The sequence below is a fragment of the Terrapene carolina genome, unplaced genomic scaffold (assembly GCF_002925995.2).
Source record: "Terrapene carolina triunguis isolate 2854851 unplaced genomic scaffold, T_m_triunguis-2.0 Scaffold66, whole genome shotgun sequence".
NCBI lineage: Eukaryota > Metazoa > Chordata > Testudines > Emydidae > Terrapene > Terrapene triunguis.
In genome coordinates this window covers 79,568,306-79,589,818 of record NW_020664417.1, presented here as the reverse complement: position 1 = coordinate 79,589,818, position 21,513 = coordinate 79,568,306, and the positions used below count along the sequence as shown (strand labels likewise).

General features: G+C 41.8%; 1 protein-coding gene across 2 annotated transcripts in view; it reads right to left on the bottom strand.

The window, feature by feature from the left end:
• Positions 1-21,513, bottom strand: part of EVC (EvC ciliary complex subunit 1) — an 88,992-nt gene that overhangs the window by 62,710 nt on the left and 4,769 nt on the right. For both annotated transcript variants that reach the window (XM_026648050.1, XM_026648051.1), the window contains exons 2-6: positions 19,115-19,243; positions 13,892-13,975; positions 13,186-13,418; positions 11,074-11,158; positions 6,969-7,067 (exon numbers count right to left, since the gene is read on the bottom strand). In XM_026648050.1, coding sequence (XP_026503835.1) covers positions 6,969-7,067; positions 11,074-11,158; positions 13,186-13,418; positions 13,892-13,975; positions 19,115-19,243 — 630 coding nt within the window. The remainder of the gene's footprint in view (positions 1-6,968; positions 7,068-11,073; positions 11,159-13,185; positions 13,419-13,891; positions 13,976-19,114; positions 19,244-21,513) is intronic.

Below are 21,513 nucleotides of genomic sequence, written 5' to 3'. Positions count from 1 at the left end.
GGGGTTGCTCTGTGACTTTGTGGCGGGGGAGGGCAGTTACAGATCTTATGCAGCGGTCCTTATCCTGGCTCACTGATCCACGCAGCAGGGGATCTGTAACCCTACCCCCCCTGCCAGAAAGTCACATAGCCGACACATACACACAGTCCCCCCCAGGAGTGCTGGCAGGCTCCATTGAAATAACCAGTCCACCAGTGCGGAGCCTGTCATTCCGGGAGTTTAGAAGCATCATTTGCATCCGAACACTGAACCCGCCCCCCGCCACAGTCTGCGTCCCCGGTTTAAAATATTCCCGCGAAAACAGCAATACAGACAACGGTGTTCATTAACAAAATCGAAATGATTTTATTTTTTGGGAAGGGGAAGGGGGTGAAGGGGGTATGTAACTGGAGAGGATAGTCAAAATGAACTGGGTAAAGAAACGGGGGCAGGTTCAGCTTTTCTGTCCACAAACTGAAAAGTCACTGGTTGCCCTGCTCACTCAGGAACCTAGCTTTCAAAGCCTCCCGGATGCACAGGGCGTCCCGCTGGGATCTTCTAATGGCCCGGCTGTCTGGCTGGACGTAATCAGCAGCCAGGCTATTTGCCTCTAGCTCCCACCCCGCCATAAAGGTCTCCCCCTTGCTCTCACACAGATTGTGGAGCACACAGCAAGCTGCAATAACGATGGGGATATTGGTTTCACTGAGATCACAGCGAGTGAGTAAGCTTCTCCATCTCCCTTTGAGACGGCCAAAAGCACACTCCACCACCATTCTGCACTTGCTGAGACGGTAGTTGAACAGTTCTTTTTCTGTGTCCAAGGCGCCAGTATAGGGCTTCATGAGCCAGGGCATTAGCGGGTAGGCTGGGTCCCCGAGGATCACTGTAGGCATCTCCACATCCCCAAGAGTTATTTTGTGGTCTGGGAAGTAAATACCTTCCTGCAGCCGTCTAAACAGACCAGAGTTCCTGAACACGCGAGCGTCATGAACCTTGCCCGGCCATCCGACGTAGATGTTTGTAAACCGTCCCCGATGGTCCACCAGTGCTTGCAGCACCATTGAAAAGTAGCCCTTTCTATTGATGTACTGGCTGGCCTGGTGGTCCGGTCCCAGGATAGGGATGTGAGTCCCATCGATAGCCCCACCGCAGTTTGGGAATCCCATCGCGGCAAAGCCATCTATGATGACCTGCGCGTTTCCCAGGGTCACTACCTTTGGGAGCAGTACCTTCACGATTGCCTTGGCTACTTGCATGACAACAACCCCCACGGTAGATTTGCCCACGCCAAAGTGGTTCGCGACTGACCGGTAGCTGTCCGGCGTTGCAAGCTTCCAGAGGGCTATGGCCACTCGCTTCTCAACTGTGAGGGCTGCTCTCATCCTGGTATTCTGGCGCTTCAGGGCAGGGGACAGCAATTCACAAAGTTCGAGGAAAGTCCCCTTCCGCATGCGAAAGTTTCGCAGCCACTGGGATTCATCCCAGACCTGAAGCACTATACGGTCCCACCAGTCCGTGCTTGTTTCCCGGGCCCAGAATCGCCGTTCCACGATATCCACATGACCCATTGCCACCGTGATGTCCTGGGCGCTGGGGCTCGTGGTTTCTGACAGCTCTGTGCTACTCTCCGACTTCAGGCCATCACGGCGGTGTCGTAGCCTCCTCGCCTGATTACTCTTCATCTGCCTCAGGGAAAGGTGTATGATAAGCTGCGAGGTGTTGAGAACGGCCACAAGTGCAGCGATGGTCGCAGCGTGATCCATGATCGCAGTGCTGTGGCGTCCGCGCTGTCACTGACCAGAAAAGTGCGCGAACTGATTTCCCGCCGGCGCTTTCATGGAGGGAGGGAGGGCGTTAGTGACGGACGGATGACGACAAATTTTTTTTACCCAGAAGGCATTGGCGGCTCGACCCAGAATTCCGATGGGCAGCGGGGACTGCGGGAACTGTGGGATAGCTGCCCACAGTGCACCGCTTCCAATATCGACGCTCGCCCGTTAGTGTGGACTCACAAAGTCGAATTACTGTCCTTAGTGTGTCCTTAGTGTGTCCACACACGTTCGACTTTGCAATATCGATTCCACATATTCGATTTAAGTAAAATCGAATTACCCTCGTAGTGTAGACATACCCTAAGTACACTATGTCCACTGGATCCCCCTTGTCCAAATGTTTGTTGACCCCTTCAAAGAACTCTAATAGATTAGTAAGACATGATTTCCCTTTACAGAAACCATGTTGACTTTTGCCCAACAATTTATGTTCTTCTATGTGTCTGACAATTTTATTCTTTACGATTGTTTCAACTAATTTTCCGGGTACTGACGTTAGACTTACTGGTCTGTAATTGCTGGGATCACCTCTAGAGCCCTTTTTAAATATTGGCGTTACATTAGCTATCTTCCAGTCATTGAGTACAGAAGCCGACTTAAAGGACTGGTTACAAACCACAGTTAGTAGTTCCGCAATTTCACATTTGAGTTCTTTCAGAACTCTTGGGTGAATGCCATCTGGTCCCGGTGACTTGTTACTGTTAAATTTATCAATTAATTCCAAAACCTCCTCTAGTGACACCTCAATCTGTGACAATTCCTCAGATTTGTCACCTACAAAAGCTGGCTCAGGTTTTGGAATCTCCCTAACGTCCTCAGCTGTGAAGACTGAAGCAAAGAATTCATTTCGTTTCTCCACAATGACTTTATCATCTTTAAGCGCTCCTTTTGTATCTCGATCGTCCTGGGGCCCCACTGGTTGTTTAGCAGGCTTCCTGCTTCTGATGTACTTAAAAAACATTTTGTTATTACCTTTTGAGTTTTTGGCTAGCTGTTCTTCAAACTCTTTTTTGGCTTTTCTTATTACATTTTTACACTTAATTTGGCAGTGTTTATGCTCCTTTCTATTTACCTCACTAGGATTTGACTTCCACTTTTTAAAAGATGCCTTTTTATCTCCCACTGCTTCTTTTACATGGTGGTGAAGCCACGGTGGCTCTTTTTTAGTTCCTTTACTGTGTTTTTTAATTTGGGGTATATATTTAAGTTGGGCCTCTATTATGGTGTCTTTGAAAAGTGTCCATGCAGCTTGCAGAGATTTCACTCTAGTCACTGTACCTTTTAATTTCTGTTTAACTATCCCCCTCATTTTTGTATAGTTCCCCTTTCTGAAGTTAAATGCCACAGTGTTGGGCTGTTGAGGTGTTCCTCCCACCACAGGAATGTTTAAAGTTCTTATATTATGGTCACTATTTCCAAGCGATCCCGTTATAGTTACCTCTTGGACCAGATCCTGCGCTCCTCTCAGGATTAAATTTGTAAGTAAATACTTTTAAATGGAGTAAGTGAAATAATGTCTTCCCAACAGATTTAATAAACAAAAAACTCAGTCCTTCATCTTTATTCCATGGGTTCACACTGTCTCATTTCTCAAACGTGCCTTCTTTCTCAAGCCTTTTTCTACCACATGATTTTGTCTCCTAAAGAATTACATTAATATCTTATGTCTTAAAGAACTGCAAACACATTTTAGTGACCCTTAAAAATGTTCTGTCATCAAAATCCCATTAAGCTTTCATGTAGAAGCAACGAATGAAGAAATAAAAAATGCTTATTACAGCAAGACGTCTTGTTCACTGTCCTGCCAATGCAGGATTAAATATAATATTAAATGTAATACTTCTGCTAATACCAGTGGTATTGCTCCTTGCCAAAATAATTTTCCCTTTATGCAAATACAGTCTTTGAGGATCAGTCTTCTCCATTCAGTGATGCCACAACCCAATGTTTAAAATGTTACAAAAACATTACAGGCCAGATTGTCAAGAGCTCAGTTCCCAGTTAGGCATCATTAATAAGTGGCTAGATTCTTTTTCAAAAGAGGCTCAGCATGTTAGACACTAATCTCTTTAGAAAAAGTCTGGTCATTAATGCCACAACAGGAACTTTTGAAAATATGACCCTTATTTTTTAGGTGCCTAATGGGAGCTGAGCTTCTCTGAAAAAAATCTATCCCCATGTGAGTTAGTGCTTCTGAAATGTGCTGGGTTGATAGCCCCAGAGCTGGAAGTTCTCTAGCTGTTATTAAACCAAAGCCCCTCAGCATCATTTTGTCGAGGGGTTGAGAAGGGCAACCGTGTAGATTACAACTTGCGTGTCTATTAGGAAAAGAATAGAGCCAGCTGTGATTTGTGGTTTTTTGAGCTACACAAGTGTCCATTTTGAAGTCGTCTGAGACTGGAAGCATTCTGAATAGAAAACTGCTTTTCAGCATATCAGGATTTCCCATGAAAATTTCACTTTTTTGTCTATGACTTTTGGATTTTATGAAATAACACCACTATTTATTTATTTATTCTCTGAAGATGTCCGCGCAGTGTGCAAAGGCGGTCAAAAAAGCAAACAGGATGTTAGGGATCATTAAAAAGGGGATAGAGAAAAACACTGAGAATATATTATTGCCCTGATATAAATCGATGGTAAGCCCACATCTCGAATACTGCGTACAGATGTGGTGGTCTCATCTAAAAAAAGATATACTGGCACTAGAAAAGGTTCAGAAAAGGGCAACTAAAATGATTAGGGGTTTGGAACGGGTCCCATATGAGGAGAGATTAAAGAGGCTAGGACTCTTCAGCTTGGAAAAGAGGAGACTAAGGGGGGATATGATAGAGGTATATAAAATCATGAGTGATGTGGAGAAAGTGGATAAGGAAAAGTTATTTACTTATTCCCATAATACAAGAACTAGGGGTCACCAAATGAAATTAATAGGCAGCAGGTTTAAAACAAATACAAGGAAGTTCTTCACGCAGCGCACAGTCAACTTGTGGAACTCCTTACCTGAGGAGGTTGTGAAGGCTAGGACTATAACAGTGTTTAAAAGAGACCTGGATAAATTCATGGTGGTTAAGTCCATTAATGGCTATTAGCCAGGATGGGTAAGGAATGGTGTCCCTAGCCTCTGTTTGTCAGAGGATGGAGATGGATGGCAGGAGAGAGATCACTTGATCATTGCCTGTTGGTCCACTCCCTCTGGGGCACCTGGCATTGGCCACTGTCGGTAGATAGGATACTGGGCTAGATGGACCTTTGGTCTGACCCGGTACGGCCATTCTTATGTTCTTATGTTATGTTCTTATGTTCTTATTTTTTATTTAGGCAACTGAGAACTGGAAAATTTCTTGGCTTCCATTTTGACAAATTCTAAGTATTTTGTGGGGGGCGGGGGGAAGGGAACACCTGGTCTATGAGTGGGGAAACGATAATCCTACAACTACCACCCTCATGCACTCTATGTGCATTGAGATTATTATTCCCATTTTATAGCTGGGGATCTGAGACATGGAGAAAGCAAGGGTATGTCTACATGCAATGTAAGCCCAGGGTTCAAATTCAGACTCAAGTCTAACCCCCCTTTCATTTACAAAGAAATCAGGCTAACCCAGGATCCCAGGACCCCAGAGAGGTGGAGGGTCTGAGCCTGAGTCAAGCTGGGACCCAGGGTTCAAGCCCTATTGTTTTGCAGTGTACATGCAGCCCCCGCCCCCCCAACTAGGCTTGGGGTTAGCCTGAGCTCTGGGACCCTTTCACCTCACAGGGTCCTAGAGTCACAGTTCCACCTGAGCCCAAACATCTACACTGCAATTAAATAGCCCCTTAACTCCAAGTCAGCTGGCATGTGCCAGCTGTGGGGTTTTAATTGTAGTGTAGACATAACCTAAGCGACTTGCCCAAAGTCAAACAGGAAATCGAGGGCAGAGCAGGGAATTGAACCATAATCTTCCAAGTTCCAGAGTAGTGTCCTAACCACTGGACTATCCTTCCTCCCCAGGCTCCCCCAAACTGCACTGGCTGCCTCAGATAAAAGCAATATTTAAGTCATGACATGTCTTACAGTAGCTCAGTTGGATGAATGAAGAGACCAGTGCTTTCAAACAACATTAACTAAAGGTTAGAAGACATTATGGAAGTTGTCTACCCTGTAATATTCATGTGTCTAAAGTTTGTCACTATCCAGCATCTGCTTCTGAAACAAGGATTTATTCCTTGTATCTCTTTTCTTTCTAAATATGATTAACTTTAATATTAAATTTGAGGATCAAAGGCAGTGAAGTGATCTTAATACAGAAATCCATGGAGATATAGGCTATCAGATAAAATTATAGAGACCTCCAGTGTTAATCCATTGACTGTGATATTGCATGATCAATCTAAATCCCTACTGACTAGTGCTGATGTAACATGAGAGATTTTAATTCTAGACTAACTACCTCTTTTTTTTTTAAAAAAGTGAGGCACAGCTGGTAACCTTCCAGCAGCTTATTCTTAGTGCTGTACCATTTTTTCTCAACTGTTATCTCACAAACATAATGTGATCCCAACTGTGACTAAGAGCAGCTTTCAGCAATGTACATTAACTGTAAGTGTGTAGTGTGAAAAGCCTCAATCCCAGAAATGGAGTTCGATAAAGTATACGGTTGGAAAATAATTGCACAGAGAGAAAAACAGGTACATTTTCTTGATAACAGCTTAGAATTTCCTTCAGGTACTGCACCCCCTAGTATGTTGTTATTGACAATAATGGGGAGCTCAGATAATGAATTTACACCTAGAGATCATTCATTCTATTGAGCAGCTGGCTGAGGTCAGAAAAACAGTGTTTTCTAGACAGGACTAAACTGTGAAAAAGGCTTTTCTCCTAACAGATTGGATACAGCACTGTAGTAATTGGTATTTTTTGATAGACAGACAGACAGACATTCAGACACAAGTTGTTATGGATAATCCACCACAGGGGTTCAGCAATCACATCTTCCACTTCATTTTGCCCCTTTTCCCACTCCCAAAAAAGAGGGAAGTTGGAAATACACTACAAATGGCATTATTCCATGTAAAAGAGATCAACACAGCAGGGGTATATGGCTGAACTTTCACAAACTGCTTAACTTTTATTTTCTGTTGGCTGAAACATTAAACAATGGAGACACTTACAGTTTCTTGCGTCAAAATGATCTTCTGGTACAAATCTTCAGTAATCTTCTTTTTAAGGTAAAAATCAGAGAGGTATGTTCTGAGAACCTGAATAAATACCTAGGTGAAAAAAGAGAAATAAATATAGAACGTAATCACTTTGATAATCATTATTGGTGATTACATGTATGAATGAGGATGAGTTGTAAGTGAAAATATATTAATAGCAGAAAAGATAATTTACACTTAAAATAGTCATGCTGAAACTCTCCCAATTTGCCTGGGATAACATTATCTTCCAGTATTTCTTACACTTCCTACACTCCTATAAAGACAGACGTAATTTTACATACTTAAGGCAACTGACAAATTTTAAAGCATACGCAAGGCCTTTCATTGAAGGATAAGAAAGTGACTGACAAACATCAGACTTCATGTCTCTGCTTTGGGTGGCTATCACACAATGGCATGTTCAAAGTAGGGTGGATCTTTTCTAAAACTTTATATGTGCCCAAGCTGTAGTGTCCTCACGAATGCCTGTAGTGTAATGCTTTCACCTTTAAGCTGCCATTTTAGGATTGCTCACCTGTATTTGTTTACCATTTGTAACCAAGCCACTCATTTGTATACCATCTGTAACCAAAGAGTTACAGGCTCTGGGAAGATCCCAGGCTCTGGGAAAATCTCTTAAAAATAGACCTTCAATTAAATAGACTCTAATCAACTTCCCTGATCACAATATCGACAATAGCAAAAATATAACAAATTATATTTTAAATCCTTGGCAGAATCTTCACCCAAGTCCTTGAAAGCCAGAGAGAAAAGATAGTAAATGGATTATTGTGGGGTTTTTAAATGTTAATCTTGAAAGTGAACAAATAAAGTTGTTGTTCGAATGTGTTCAGTTTAGTGCCAGGATATATGACTCTCTCTTTTTGTCTCTCTCATTTACACCAAGCAGATGCCATACAAACCTCCACAATATATATTCAAAAAGTGGAATAGCTTTAAGTTAACAGTTAATGGCTGAATTCCAAACTCTTCGCCATTAGTGCGGCTTCAAAGGACAAGAGGAAAGGAAAACCTTAGCATACTGGATCCAAAATGGGGAAGCTATTAAAATCCTTAGGGATGGATTACTTGCTAACAAAAAATAATTCAAGGAGTCGCTCGACAAGTCAACTTTGCAGTTGAATAGAATTTGGAAAACTTATTATCAATAGACTCGCTGGTAAAACAAGTCTCAGTAGGATGGAAAAAGATACAAGAGATGATGACTTGTACCTCACCTGCTGACACTGTGGGTATGAAAGGCAGAATGTGCCCTCTGAAAATAAAACTAGAAGCCAAAATGCTAAGACTTCAAATACTGTCAAAAAATAAAATAATTAAAGCAAACTATGAAGATAATGAAGCCAAAACTGAAGTTTCCTTCTTTGAGACCAGACTCTCTGAAGCACTAACCTGGAGGGCAAAAAATGGAACCTTCAAGACTAAAATGTTCACCGTGCCTTGGACCAAAAGCCTACTAATGAAAACCAACTCCTGCTACTCAGAGTGCAGTTTTATGATGCAATTTTTTTCTCTGCTTTTTGTGGAGCTTCTTGTCAGCAATCAAATGGTCTAATCATCTGTCTTTCAAGGTTTCTGTTATGTTATGGCACAATGTTGTAACTTTTAGACCTGTCTACAAGTTAGTTATTGATCTTGAGATCAAATTCATTGTTCTTAATTCACACAAACTGAAGATCATCTTCGACACTGATCCCAGAATTCTTTTAGTCTCCCATAGAAACCTTTTTAAGAAGATGGGGAGGAGCCCACCAAGAGAGGACACCTGAATGGGTCAAATCTACTCCCCAGGCTTACACTCTGGTTCCTCTCCTTCCCAAGAGTGTTTAAAAGTCTGTCTAGAAAATGCTGCCTCTTGGAACATGCTAATTGTATTAATCAGATTTACTTGTTTCTGACATAATGTGATCATATGGAGGTTTGGGGTGTGTGTGAGAGGATTATACCCAAAGTTTAGATTACTTTAGTTAGGCTATAATTGTAATGTTACCCCCTTTTGACCTGAGCAGTTAGCTAAAAATTCGGGGTCTTGTGGATTGTTTTAGTTAACGATATAAATTGGTGATGGAGTCAAGTGTTTCTTCTTGTTTATTTACAAAGAATGTACGATGTCTCATTTCCCTGAACAAAGCAGGGCTCAAACAAGAAATAGCATCCTTTCTCGCAGTTTCAAACCCCTTTCTTCCATTTAGCCCAAAAGCTCTATCACAGCTTTTTTTTCAGGACCACATTCCCAGTGCTTGTCCTGAGTCCTTGGCTTTTCTGCTGATGCTTCTCTCAACATACACACCACTCCACCAAGTATAAGCTCTCTGCCCACATGTATCAAATTCCTGAGCAGACTTCCATGTGCCTTTGTGTTGTAACATAAGGCCCTCGGGGACTAGAACCCAGGCCTACAGAGTTCCCAGGTAGCTAGCAGCTCCAGGCTGCCAACCAGCAGCAGTTGTAACCATGGTGCGCTCCACTTCCCATAACCTGCTGCGGACACAGACTGTGGGGCATTCCACCACAAGGGTTTGACAGACAGCAACCCCATGGCTCTTGATTGGCTCCCTGTCCTAGATAAATCCAAGGGGTGGTTCAGGAAATGTTCAGGCAACAAGTGGGGATCTTCTATAGTTGCCATGATTGTGCCTGCTCTTGAATTCCTGGCTTGACCTTGGATTGATTTGGACTTTGCCTCCTGACTTGGACCCTGAAAACTGTCTTGGACTTGGACTCGGACCCTTGGGACCCTAGCCTGGACTTGACTATGAACACCTGTGCTACTCCCAGCCCCAGGTTTGCACCTGCTCTGACTCTTGGCCCTGACTGCCCTTGTTGGGATCCTAACAGGTGGCATGTGTCTGGTTTGGTTGGAGGCACCTACTGTTTCAGCTACCTGGCTGAATGGCTTCTTACAACTTACATGAGGGTAGTGGTTACACCCTCCTGTTTGAATGTGGTTTAACCCCACCCATAACAGTAACAATGATTCTGTATTGCACCATATCTGTATCCCCAATGGAAGTCTGTATTCTGTGTAAAAACCTTACTCTTTTGTTTTAATCACAGAAGTCCATTTTGCCCAGTTTGTCCTTTTCTCATTCCTAAAGGCTTCTTTTATTTCCCCTTCTATTCCTCCCATCCACTTTTTTAATTGCGGTCAGGTCCTATTTTTCTCTCCATTGGAGAAGAATAGAGCCTTAAACTTATTTTTCCCCTTAAAAATACAAAACAAAACATTGACTCTGGCCTACAAACATGAGAATATCTGCAATTTGTGTTAGCAAGAAAATCATCTGATTTATTTATTTAGGGCTACATTGTAACTTTCCAATCTGCTCTGAGAAAGGGGTGCTGCATACCTGGGCCAACCCTGGCGCAGACCAGCGAATCAACTCTGACTCTCAGAGGGTTAAATAATCCTCTGTAATACCAGAATACTTCTCATTCTGCCCCAGCTCAGTTGTGATGCCCAATGCATTGTGGGGCACGATTAAGACTCCATCAATCCTACACGCCTGTCTGCCCACTCCCCAACCAATGAAGGCTGGTCTCCTCTTGTGACTTGTAATGTGGGTAGCCCATGCAGCAGAATAAGGGGGTACTTTCACTTCTGTACCATACTGAATCAGGGTGATTGTGCCCATCACAGTGGTAATGAATGTGTTATATTGACTTTTCATAAATTACCTAGAGAATATGCAATCCTTGACACTGCAAAGCATTAACACCCATAATTGAAGACAAATGTATCTACAAAATGTTTGGATAGGATAACATATCTTATGCAAAATTAGAACAAAAACAAAAACTATAAAGTCCAGGAGGGACCATTAAATCATCTAGTCTGGCCTCCTGTATAACACAGGGCATTAAATTTTACCCAGTCACCCCTGTATTGAGCCGATATATATTTATGACATACAGACAAAATATAGTGCAGTAAAAATACAATACTTTCCTCAAGGGAGTCTGATAGGAACTAGTCAACATAATTCAGTCTAAGCTTTCTAAAGGAGCTCTTGTCTCTGATTCAAATGGCTATACATAAAAAATTTGTACCTACCACCTGTTTTTCCCTTCTTAGTTCGGTATCAAGAAGCAGCAATTCTTTCAAAAGAAGACTATACAGGCAAAGTTTAACATCAAAACTAAAACAAAGCAGAGGTTTAACATTCATTAGCAGCAATCTACTTATACTGTGCCAAAGCACACTGCAAAAACAAAACTGATAGAAAATGGTAACAGTCTTGTAATTTTTTTTAACCTTTTTTCTTTTAAGTGCTGAATTCTCACAAAAGCAATTTCCCTGGAACAAGTCAATTCAATTTTCATATTGCATTTTTTTTATAGAAAGTATCTTAAAATGCTGCGGAGTGAGAGATAAAAAGAGACAATGCTTTAACACATTAGAGGCACAGCAACCTTCAAATAAACAGCAAGCCTAAACAATATGGAGGGATGGCTAGAATAAAGAGGGGGGAAAAGCTGTAATTTAAAACAGTAATAATAATACTTCGTTTTTAATGTTTTCCACCTCCAGTTGTGCTGCAGTAACATTAATTGACTCTCCATGTCCCACCCTGTGACAAAGTTTCTTATTCCCTATGTTGCAACTGGGGATACAAAGAGGTAAACATATAGATATTTGCCTAGAGACACACAGCAACTCAGTGGCAGAGTGAAAATTAGAATGCTGAGTCTATCCAGGTTATTACAGCATGGCCATCACCATGGTATCTGAACAGGGACCTATTTTCCCCACTGCAGGATGAATAACCCCCATTGATATGTGCAGAGTAGGGCCCCAGGAGTTCCTGCCTCCAATCCCCAGGCTACAGGGCTTGATCCTGCAGGGTACTGAGCACTCTGGCTCCAATTCAGCAATGCATTTAAGCACATGCGTAATGTTAAGTATGTGAGTTGTCCCACTGGGCTGGGAACAGTCTACTGGACACTCTGTGGGACTCAGCTCCCAGTTATTAGTCATAACCTCAGAGTAAGGTACTGCTCAGTCTAAGGGCTTGTCTACACTGGCGTTTTACAGTGCTGCAACTTTCTTGCTCAGGGATCTGAAAAAACACCTCCTGGAGCACAGCAAGTTTCAGCGCTGTAGAACGCCAGTGTAGACAGTGCACAAGCACTGGTAGCCACGCTCCCAGTGCTGTTAGCTGCGCCGCTCATGGAGGTGGTTTTTTTAGAGCACTGGGAGAGCTCTCTCCCACCGCTCTGCCGTGACTACACAAGCCACGTTAAAGCACTGCCATGGCTAAGTAAGGGTTGAATCTGGCCCTAAATATGTGCTTAGTAGTATTAAGGACCCAGTTCTGACACCCTTACTCATGTTTGTTTCTGTGCTACTACTCACATACTTAACTATTCAAGCATGAATAAGCATGACCGAATCAAACCCTAAGTTACTAGTATATAAAAAAATTGCTGTCCAAGGACTAATCCTTAGTAGGTGGAAAAGCTCTTGCACCCTGGTTTTAAAAGACTGGGAGGTGCTGAGAGGAAAGTGGTAGCAGTTCTGACTTTGTACTATGTGCATTGCTCATCCATAGTTTTTTTTTATTTTTATGTATAGATTTGTATCAATGTTTTGAAATCAATGAAGACAATAAAACAATTATATCCTCAATACAGTGAGGGGTGAGAGAGACAATAACAAACAATCGTTTTTAGCAGGAACTATTTTAGGGATCTTTGAAAATGATGCTTATTATGAATCTGATCCTGTGAGGGGCTGAACCCTTTTAGCTCCCAATGATTCTAATGGGAGTGGAGGGGGCTCAGCATCCTGTACAAAGCATGCTCAGCATCTGGCAGGATTGGACCCTATGTGATCAACAGCCTTTCAAAGCTAATATTGTAGTATTATCACAATACAGTAAAAAGGGATTTTCTCATGATAATGCTGTTATATAAGACTATTGTTGCTTGTACTCCTTTCCCCGTAATTCTGTCGTAAGTAAACCAATTTGCAACACACAATAGTATGCAATTTCCTTGGTTTCCAAGAAGGTTTAGCTTCCTATAATTAAGTTTGGACTGTATGCCTTCAACACATGGATTTAAGAATCCTGATTCTTCATCCATGCCAGATCTATAGCAGTTCATCTGAAAAAAACAAGTGTGTGTTTTCAAATGACCAAGCTATTGCAAGTTGTTTTTGTACCTCTCACAAGTCAGAACTTCAGGGAAGCAGGTCACCTTCAGGAAGGCTCGGTCCTGAAATCTGTCATCACTAGTTGCAGAATGTATTGTTGTAGATGAACTACAGTCCTCCTTGTCTCCATGACTCAGGGATCCAAGGCTGCTTGAAGTAGAAGTTTCCATTATCTGATTAGGCAGAACAGCCTGCTTTGGATTCTCATGCAAAGATGGATTGGATGATCCATCTGCCAGGGGCTAGGGACAAAGAAAATTTACCTGGTTCAATCCAAATAATATTAAGACGATGAGCAGCTCGTGAATGCTGGATACTTTCACAATTTTTTGCAACACTGTACACCACAAAATGTCTATACAGAACTAGTTATGTTTTTGACTGGGAAATATGTTTTTCTATTAAATTATGAACATATTGCCTGTTTAAGGGCCAGATCCTGCAAGGTGCTGAATGTCTCTTGGGCCAAAGTCAATGGAAAACTTCCAATTGACTACAGTGGAAACTGGATCAGGCCCATGTGAAGTGCTGAAGATTTCAGTGCCGGTTGAGGACAGCTGGCACCACATAGGATAAGACCTGGATCAATTTGCTATAAACAAAAACCCACTGTAAGGTAAGAGGCTTAATAGTAAATTTCTTCCAGTGTTTCCCCCTCTACAATTTACACAGTCACAGAATGATTGCCACTACTTTTCACAGTCTAAACTCTTACCCTAAATTTTTGATTGATTGGATAGACGACTTTTGCTTTTAGTGCAAATGCTGTGATGTTACTGTTCAAAGAAGACTCATTTCCCTGTATGGAAACAACAGAAAAGTACTGTAAGCTTAGGTAAGAACAGCAGCTCTGATTAGATCTTTAGCAGAAGTTCCATGCAGCCCTTTTGGTTGGATAGCTTAGGAATTTTATTGATCACAGATTGTCTTTGGACTTACACTCTGACATGAACCGTCTTCTCATGGTCCAGGTCAGAGCATGAAGCCCAAAGAAGAGGAGAACCTTCTATGGTTTTGTAATTGTTTTGGTGATTACCACAACTCCATCTCCGAAAAGAACTTTGCTCCAGCAAGTGATGATAGACCACAGCTAGTTTTCACAGCTCATTTTCCTTCTCTTTCCCCCCACAGTGAAAGAGAAATCCAGTTTTCCTATGAGATTTTGAAATTACTTTAATAATATATATGGCTAATGGAGACGCCTGAGGATAGGCTGCCATGGTCTGACTAGGAATTTTGATTTTTAATTTAAATACAGAAACAATAGATTAAATAAAACTAAATTAAATTAAGTAATTTTTCAAGAATGACTTAAAATATAAATACTGGAAAACCCTTAACTATGCCCCCGAGAGAAAAGAGAGGTTCTTTCAAAAGGACTTTTTATAGATAATATTTTCTATTCAGCCTGTCAGCTGCAAATTATAGCTAGTCAGACTTCCTGTTCATGCTTTTTAGTTCATTTCTTTTTCACGCATAGCTGCAGCGTGGTGATCAGCTTTGGGTTACACAAAGTACACTGGGAATGTGGACTACATACAATAACTGAGACCAAGTTTTGGGAGGTTTTTTAACTCCTGTATTCCTTGTATTACTAATGGAACAATCTGGTTTGCTGAAATGTATGCAGTTGCTAGTTCAAGGATTTTTGTAAGAAATGGCAAGGCACTAAGGGAGCCCAAAAATAAACATTGAAATGAGCAGAGAAAATCAAAATGGGTCATGCATTGGTGGCTGCACATAATGTCTGTTTCACTTCCAAACTTTTTTTTATTTTTTGTTTCAACAAGTGCAAGACATAGAGGGCCAGACGCCTAGACTGTCATACCCCTGCTCACACTGAGTAGTCCCACTTATTTATATGCATGGTGTAGGATACTATTGCAATGGATAAGTACTAACCTAACCAAGTGCATTTTTCATCTATGCTAGTTAATGAATTGGTGGCTTAGCCTTTGCACAACTTTTGTCAGCAGTAATTGGAACAAATTGGCTTTTTTAAAAAAACTGGTTTGGCAGCGAGGAGGGGAAACACCCTTCATATAACAAGGCAATACACTAAGGGCTTGTCTACACTGGCAATTTACAGCGCTGCAACTTTCTCGCTCAGGGGTATGAAAAAAACACCCTCCTGAGCACAGCAAGTTTCAGCGCTGTAATGTGCTAGTGTAGACAGTGCACCAGCGCAGGGAGCCGCGCCCCTTGTGGCTGTGATTTTTTTAGAGCGCTGGGAGAGCTCTCTTGCAGCACCGCGATTACACAAAGCGTTGCCAGTGTAGACTAGCCCTAAATGTGTGATAGAAGTGCTCTCATATTTGCAACATGAGTGTACTATAGAAATTACTGTAGTTAAGGGCCTGATTCTGCCCTTCAATGGGACTACTGCTATGCATGAAGCTATGTACATGCCAAAGTATATGCACAAGACTGGGGCACATGACTTACGAGGAGAGGCTGAGGGAACTGGGGTTATTTAGTCTGCAGAAGAGAAGAGTGAGGGGGGATTTGATAGCAGCCTTCAACTACCTGCAGGGGGGTTCCAAAGAGGATGGAGCTAGGCTGTTCTCTGTGGTGGCAGATGACAGAACAAGAAGCAACTGTCTCAAGTTGCAGTGGGGGAGGTCTAGGTTGGATATTAGGAAACATTATTTCACTAGGAGGGTGGTGAAGCACTGGAATGGGTTGCCTAGGGAGGTGGTGGAATCTCCATCCTTAGAGGTTTTTAAGGCCCGGCTTGACAAAGCCCTGGCTGCGATGATTTAGTTGGTGTTGGTCCTGCTTTGAGCAGGGGATTGGGCTAGATGACCTCCTGAGGTCTCTTCCCATCCTAATATTCTATGATTCTATGACTTTCCCCCAAAGGAAAAACTAATCATTGATATGAATATAAAGTATTTTCTGTTCACGACTAGTCCAAGAACACTTGGCCATTCAGCCATAAATTTGTCATCTATCTTGGACACATCTGAAATGAGAATTCATGTCCCATCAGAACTTTACAGTACATTTAAAGTGTCTATAACAAGCACTGGCTACAGTTAAAATGCTTTTACCTACTTCCATTTGCAAGCTAAGGACTGGGCTGGCTAGACAGAACTGACATGTTGTGGGTGAGCATAACTTATTTTTTATAGGCAGAATGAGGAGCACAGTTTAACTACACATTTTTAAAACAGTTGCATTTCTGACTCCCTTTACTACGTGGATAGCAGCCAACTCAGTTTTAAATGAAAGGCAGTGAACTGAGATCATCAAAGTAAGGTTGATTCCTTTACACATTTTGTGGGTTTTGCAATAGTGGACCAACCCCGGACTACTGTATCACGGAGTAAGGGGTACATAAGCCCCTGGTACCACTACGGGGGTTCTCCAGACCAGTCTGACAATCCTGAAGACAGTCATATCAGCATGTTAGTTGCAACTGGGTTCTATTGAGCTGCAGAAGGGGGTGTAAAATTAGCTTCTCTTCCATCTACCAGTCACCTGCAGACCCTGGCCTCTCTATCTCCCATGATCATAGAGCTGCAGTAACCCCTCCAGAGCATCCTGTGAGTGGGGAAAACGTGAGCCCTAGCAGAAGGGGGAGGCTCAATCAGAGCTCTTCAAAAAACCCAATCTTTTTGAATTTTTGGTTGTGAGTTGTTGAATTTCTGCTCTCCCTGTTCTCAACTGTCTCTGGAGGGGGTTCCTTGCTCCCTGATAGTCCTCTAGTCCCAGCTGCCAGCTCTGGTGTTTCAACAGGATTGTTCATTTGACCCCTCACTGTGTCTTCAGCTGTCACTGGAGAGACTGCTGCCCATGTATGAAAGTCTGAGGAGGGTAGCTGGAGGCTAGAAGCCATAGCTAAATTTGTGGAGGTGTCTGGGTGGAGATGTGGGGGGGGAGCTAAGGCAAGTTGGATTTGCTGAATGGGTTGGGGTAAAATGAGGCAAGTTGAGCATGTGTGTAGTTTGCCTTAACTACCTCCATATTCCACACAGATACCCCCACAAGCTTAGCTGTCTAAGCTTCCAAATACTCCCCAGATAATCTTCAGAGGCAAAATTTTTTTTCAGCTCAATGTCTTATCCCCACTGCTTGGGAGGGAGTGTACTGACCAATACGACCATTGACTGCATCTTAAAAATTTGCAAATGTGTAAAGCTAATGAACTGATTTGCATAAAATGTCACAAATGGAGCAACACAAAACTTGGCAGCTATGCATACCCACCTAACATTTGACTTTGGGCCCGAGATTCAGGTTTTGGGGGGATTTCTCAGACACCTAAGACCATCTCCAAAATCACTGGACCTTTGCCACAGCCTGAAATAGTGCTCCTCAGGCACAGGGCCTGGGCAGATCTTTCTTAGGGAGTATCAGGGTTAGGTTTTGGTCCACGCATATTACAGAAGTCTGACCAGATTGCAAAGGCTATTGCATTTCACAAGCTAGAAGAGACACTTTTCCAGAAACTTGATGTAACAGAAGAAAAACTTAGTTATGTTTTTCACATGTTGAATTACAAGGCATTATACTCTTCCGTTTAATGTAAATATAAGCTGGATGTATCCCAGAAACAACTCTTTCATAAGAGCCAAAGAGAGAATCTCATCAGTATCGTTTTTCTTTTAAAGGGTTATGAAGTAAACACTCAATAGCATGATAAAAGTTGATCTGCCCTTTAATATTCAAAGCCCATCACTTAATAAAAGAATGAGCAAACCTGCACCTGCATGCACAGAAACAGGTCAGCTAAGATACATGAGACAATAGTCAGAGGGGTAGCCGTGGTGCCACAGGACCCTCTGTTACTTTTTTCATGAGACAATAGGATTCCAGTAGAGCAGGACTGAACCCTAAGAATCCAACTCCCAGTATCTAAACAAACTGAGTGGAACCTTAACATAGCGGTTTTGTGATCCATTTTACCCATAGGCTGGATACTTTTGCCCCAGTCCTGCAGTTCTTACTCAAGAAAAAGTCATAGTGAGTTCAATGGAGTCTTGCCTGAGTAAGGACAAGAGCAGTGGTTCTCAACTTTTCCAGACTACGGTACCACTTTTAGGAGGCTGATTTGTCTTGCGTACCCCAAGTTTCACCTCACTTAAAAACTACTTATTTACAAAATCAGACATAAAAATACAGAAGTGTCACAGCCACACTGTTACTGAAAAATTGCTTCCTTTCTCATGTTTACCATATAATTATAAAATAAATCAATTGGCCTATAAATATTGTACTTACATTTCAGTGTATAGTATATAGAGCAGTATAAACAAGTCATTGTCTACATGAAATTTTAGTTTGTACTGACTTTGTTAGTGCTTTTTATGTAGCCTGTTGTAAAACTAGGCAAATATCTAGATGAGTTGATGTACCCTGTGGAAGACCTCTGCATACCCCTGATTAAAGCCTTGATGTGGTTCTCAATCTTTTAAAGTAAACTTCCCTAGTTTAGTGGATTTGTGCAATCAGATTACAGGCTCCTCTTCAGCTGTGAATTCTAATAATTTAAAGTCAGATGAAAATGCTTCAGGGGAAATACCCAAATTTGCAAGGTGCTGGGCAAGGTAGTTGTGGGAAGAAGTGGGAGTATTGGCTACTGCCCTCAAATCTGTAATATGATGGTAGAGTGGGAAATAATTCCAATGGATTTGAATGGGAATTTTGCCTGAGTAAAGACTGTGAAATTGGGCCAGGTAAATGTAAGTAAAATCATATTTCTAGGTATCAACAGATCCTAGATTCAGGGCCCTTATTTCTTTGTTCACTGAGTCTCTGATTTACTGCATTCAGTTTCCAATTTCTTTATTACAGCATTTGTATGGGAATCATTGTAACTCTTGAAGGGACAGATCCCAACCCTGCTGAAATCAACAGCATTTGGATCAGCTGCTAAGTAAGCAGGCTAGAATATCAGACAAAATAGACCTCTATGAAAGGAATAAACTCTTACTTCCAGCACCATTTCCTCCTCTGACATTTGAGTTTCTGTTTTCTTCTTTCTGGGTAAGGGTACATTTTCATCAAGATGTCCGTGTACATCCGAGTGAAAGCTTTCCAGAAGCCTTTGGGAATCATCTTTCTGAAATCCCAAAGCAGGACAAAAAAAATAAAATGCAACTCAAACCACTTGGATTCATCTGACATCTTAGATGACCCTGTTTTATTTATAGTAATATCCTGTTCAAGTTACAAAGTAGGTACAAATGATTATTTTAGACTAATGATTTCAGTTTTCTGAAAATGAGTAGTAAGTTTATAGATTGAGGAAACATTTTTAGTATCTTTAGTTTCTTTCTGCATTTGCTTTACTCTTCTCCCCCAGCACTGGAGACTTGGCCCAGGGAAAGGTGAAAGACTCTGGCTATTGCACATTCAGTGCCAAGAAGCCGCCTTCCCACTCCCACCCCACAGCATCAAATGATTGCAGTATTGAGGATTGGCAATTGAACTACTCGTGTGATGAAGTTACACAGGTGCACACAGTGTTTTAGACCCAAGTAATGGACTAGGAAAAATTTGGGAGAATATACCATGCACCAGGTATAGGACAGGTGAGAAAAGCTACAGGTTTGAAACCATCAGTGCTTAGGAAACTCCATCCAGTACAGAATGCTGTAGTGTGTCGTCTCTGTAGTACAGGCTACTGCATACACATCAAACCTGTCCACCACTCTCCAGACTAGCTTCTCATAAACTATTGAGTCAAGTTCCAGGTCTTGGTCTGTATCTTGAAGGCACTCCAAGACCTGGGTCTAAGATATGTAAAAGATCACCTAAAGCTCTTGGATGAGGACCATTGTTCCACGCTGTTCCTCAGTGAAACGTTCTCGAATAAGGGTAAATCTCATTGATGCAGGTGATAGAACTTTCTGAAGGGGGGGGGGGCGGAAGACCTGAGACTATGGAAAGAGCTCCCCTAGGTACTAAGGACCATCACCAACTTCCACTCCAAGTGGAAGGTGCATTTCTTTGACCTGCCTTCTCTTACAATCATATAGCAACATGAATATTAAACAAAACCCGCACCAAACCTCTCCACTGCACGCACTTTCTCCCTGCAGAGAAGATGAGAGAACAAACCACACTTGACATATGGCTTAATGAACTACTGGAAGACACTCAGATACTACTGTGGTGAGCATGGTATAAGAACCTATACAGAATGTGATAATATGGTTACTCACTTTAGGCAAACATGATGGCTCAAAGGCTCCTACTTCACGTCTCCATTTTACTACCTGTTTGTTGAGCTGTTAAAAAGATATTGCCTATGCCACTTTCCACCTCTCAGTCCAGTCTTGTTATAGAAACTTAAACTCTCCTTTAGTAGTTGACTGGTTGCACAATATAGAATGTAATTAGTTCTTTTAGTACCTTTCCATATTATTCATTCCCTCCAGCCCCTACTTATCCCAATAATTTTATTGTTTTCCACTGACTTCCCTCCCATCATCTCTCAGACACTGAGGTGTCCAGAACTGTACATCATATTCTATGTACAATTGTATCAGTGCAAGATAGTTTTTAAAGAAAAGCTTTCATCTTTCTAGTATGGTGACAAGATGTTCTTGCACATGTAGCCCAAAAGAGGCATTTGCTTTTGTCTCGTATTTCCTTGCAAGTTCACATCCAGTTTGCTGCCCACTTTCAGCCATAGTATTTCTCAAGCATTTCTTTCACATTGAACACCTATAACTTGGATTACTTATCCCCAGTGAATAAACCTGTATTTTTCCAAGTTGAATCTATTTCCTTCCCACATTTATCACCCCATTAGCTCCCTCCTTTCCATTGCTTTTTGTCCTCCCAATGTATTACCGGTACGAATGTAGTTAAAGTGCCATTTACCTCTTCTTATAGATCATTAATACAGATGTTGAATAAAATAAGGTCTAACAATAATCCCGGTAGTACGTCATCAAGCTAATCTACCAGAATCTCATGACTGGACAAGCTCTGTCTCAACAAGAAAGTTTGCTGGTACAGGGTAAATCTGACTGGAGGGTATTACAGAAGAACAGAACATTTCTGGAAGGCACTGGCAATAATGACTTCTTTTTAAATATTCATACCTTATGACCATAGTATCAGAGTGACCAGACAGGTGAAGACAGCAAAAGGATAACATCTGTACTTAGCTAAACTGAGCCAACCATGACAGCAATATAAAAAAACATCTATTTTGGAAAGAAAAATGAGCTATTGAATCAGAGAAGCTTCCACCTCCATAGGATGCATTGATCTAGTACCTGAACCAGGCAAAAGCATGGCTTCAAGCAGAGTTTCAAATCTTCCTCTTGAAAGCAGATGGCTAACAAGTATTCTTCTCTCCCACCATGCCTAATTATG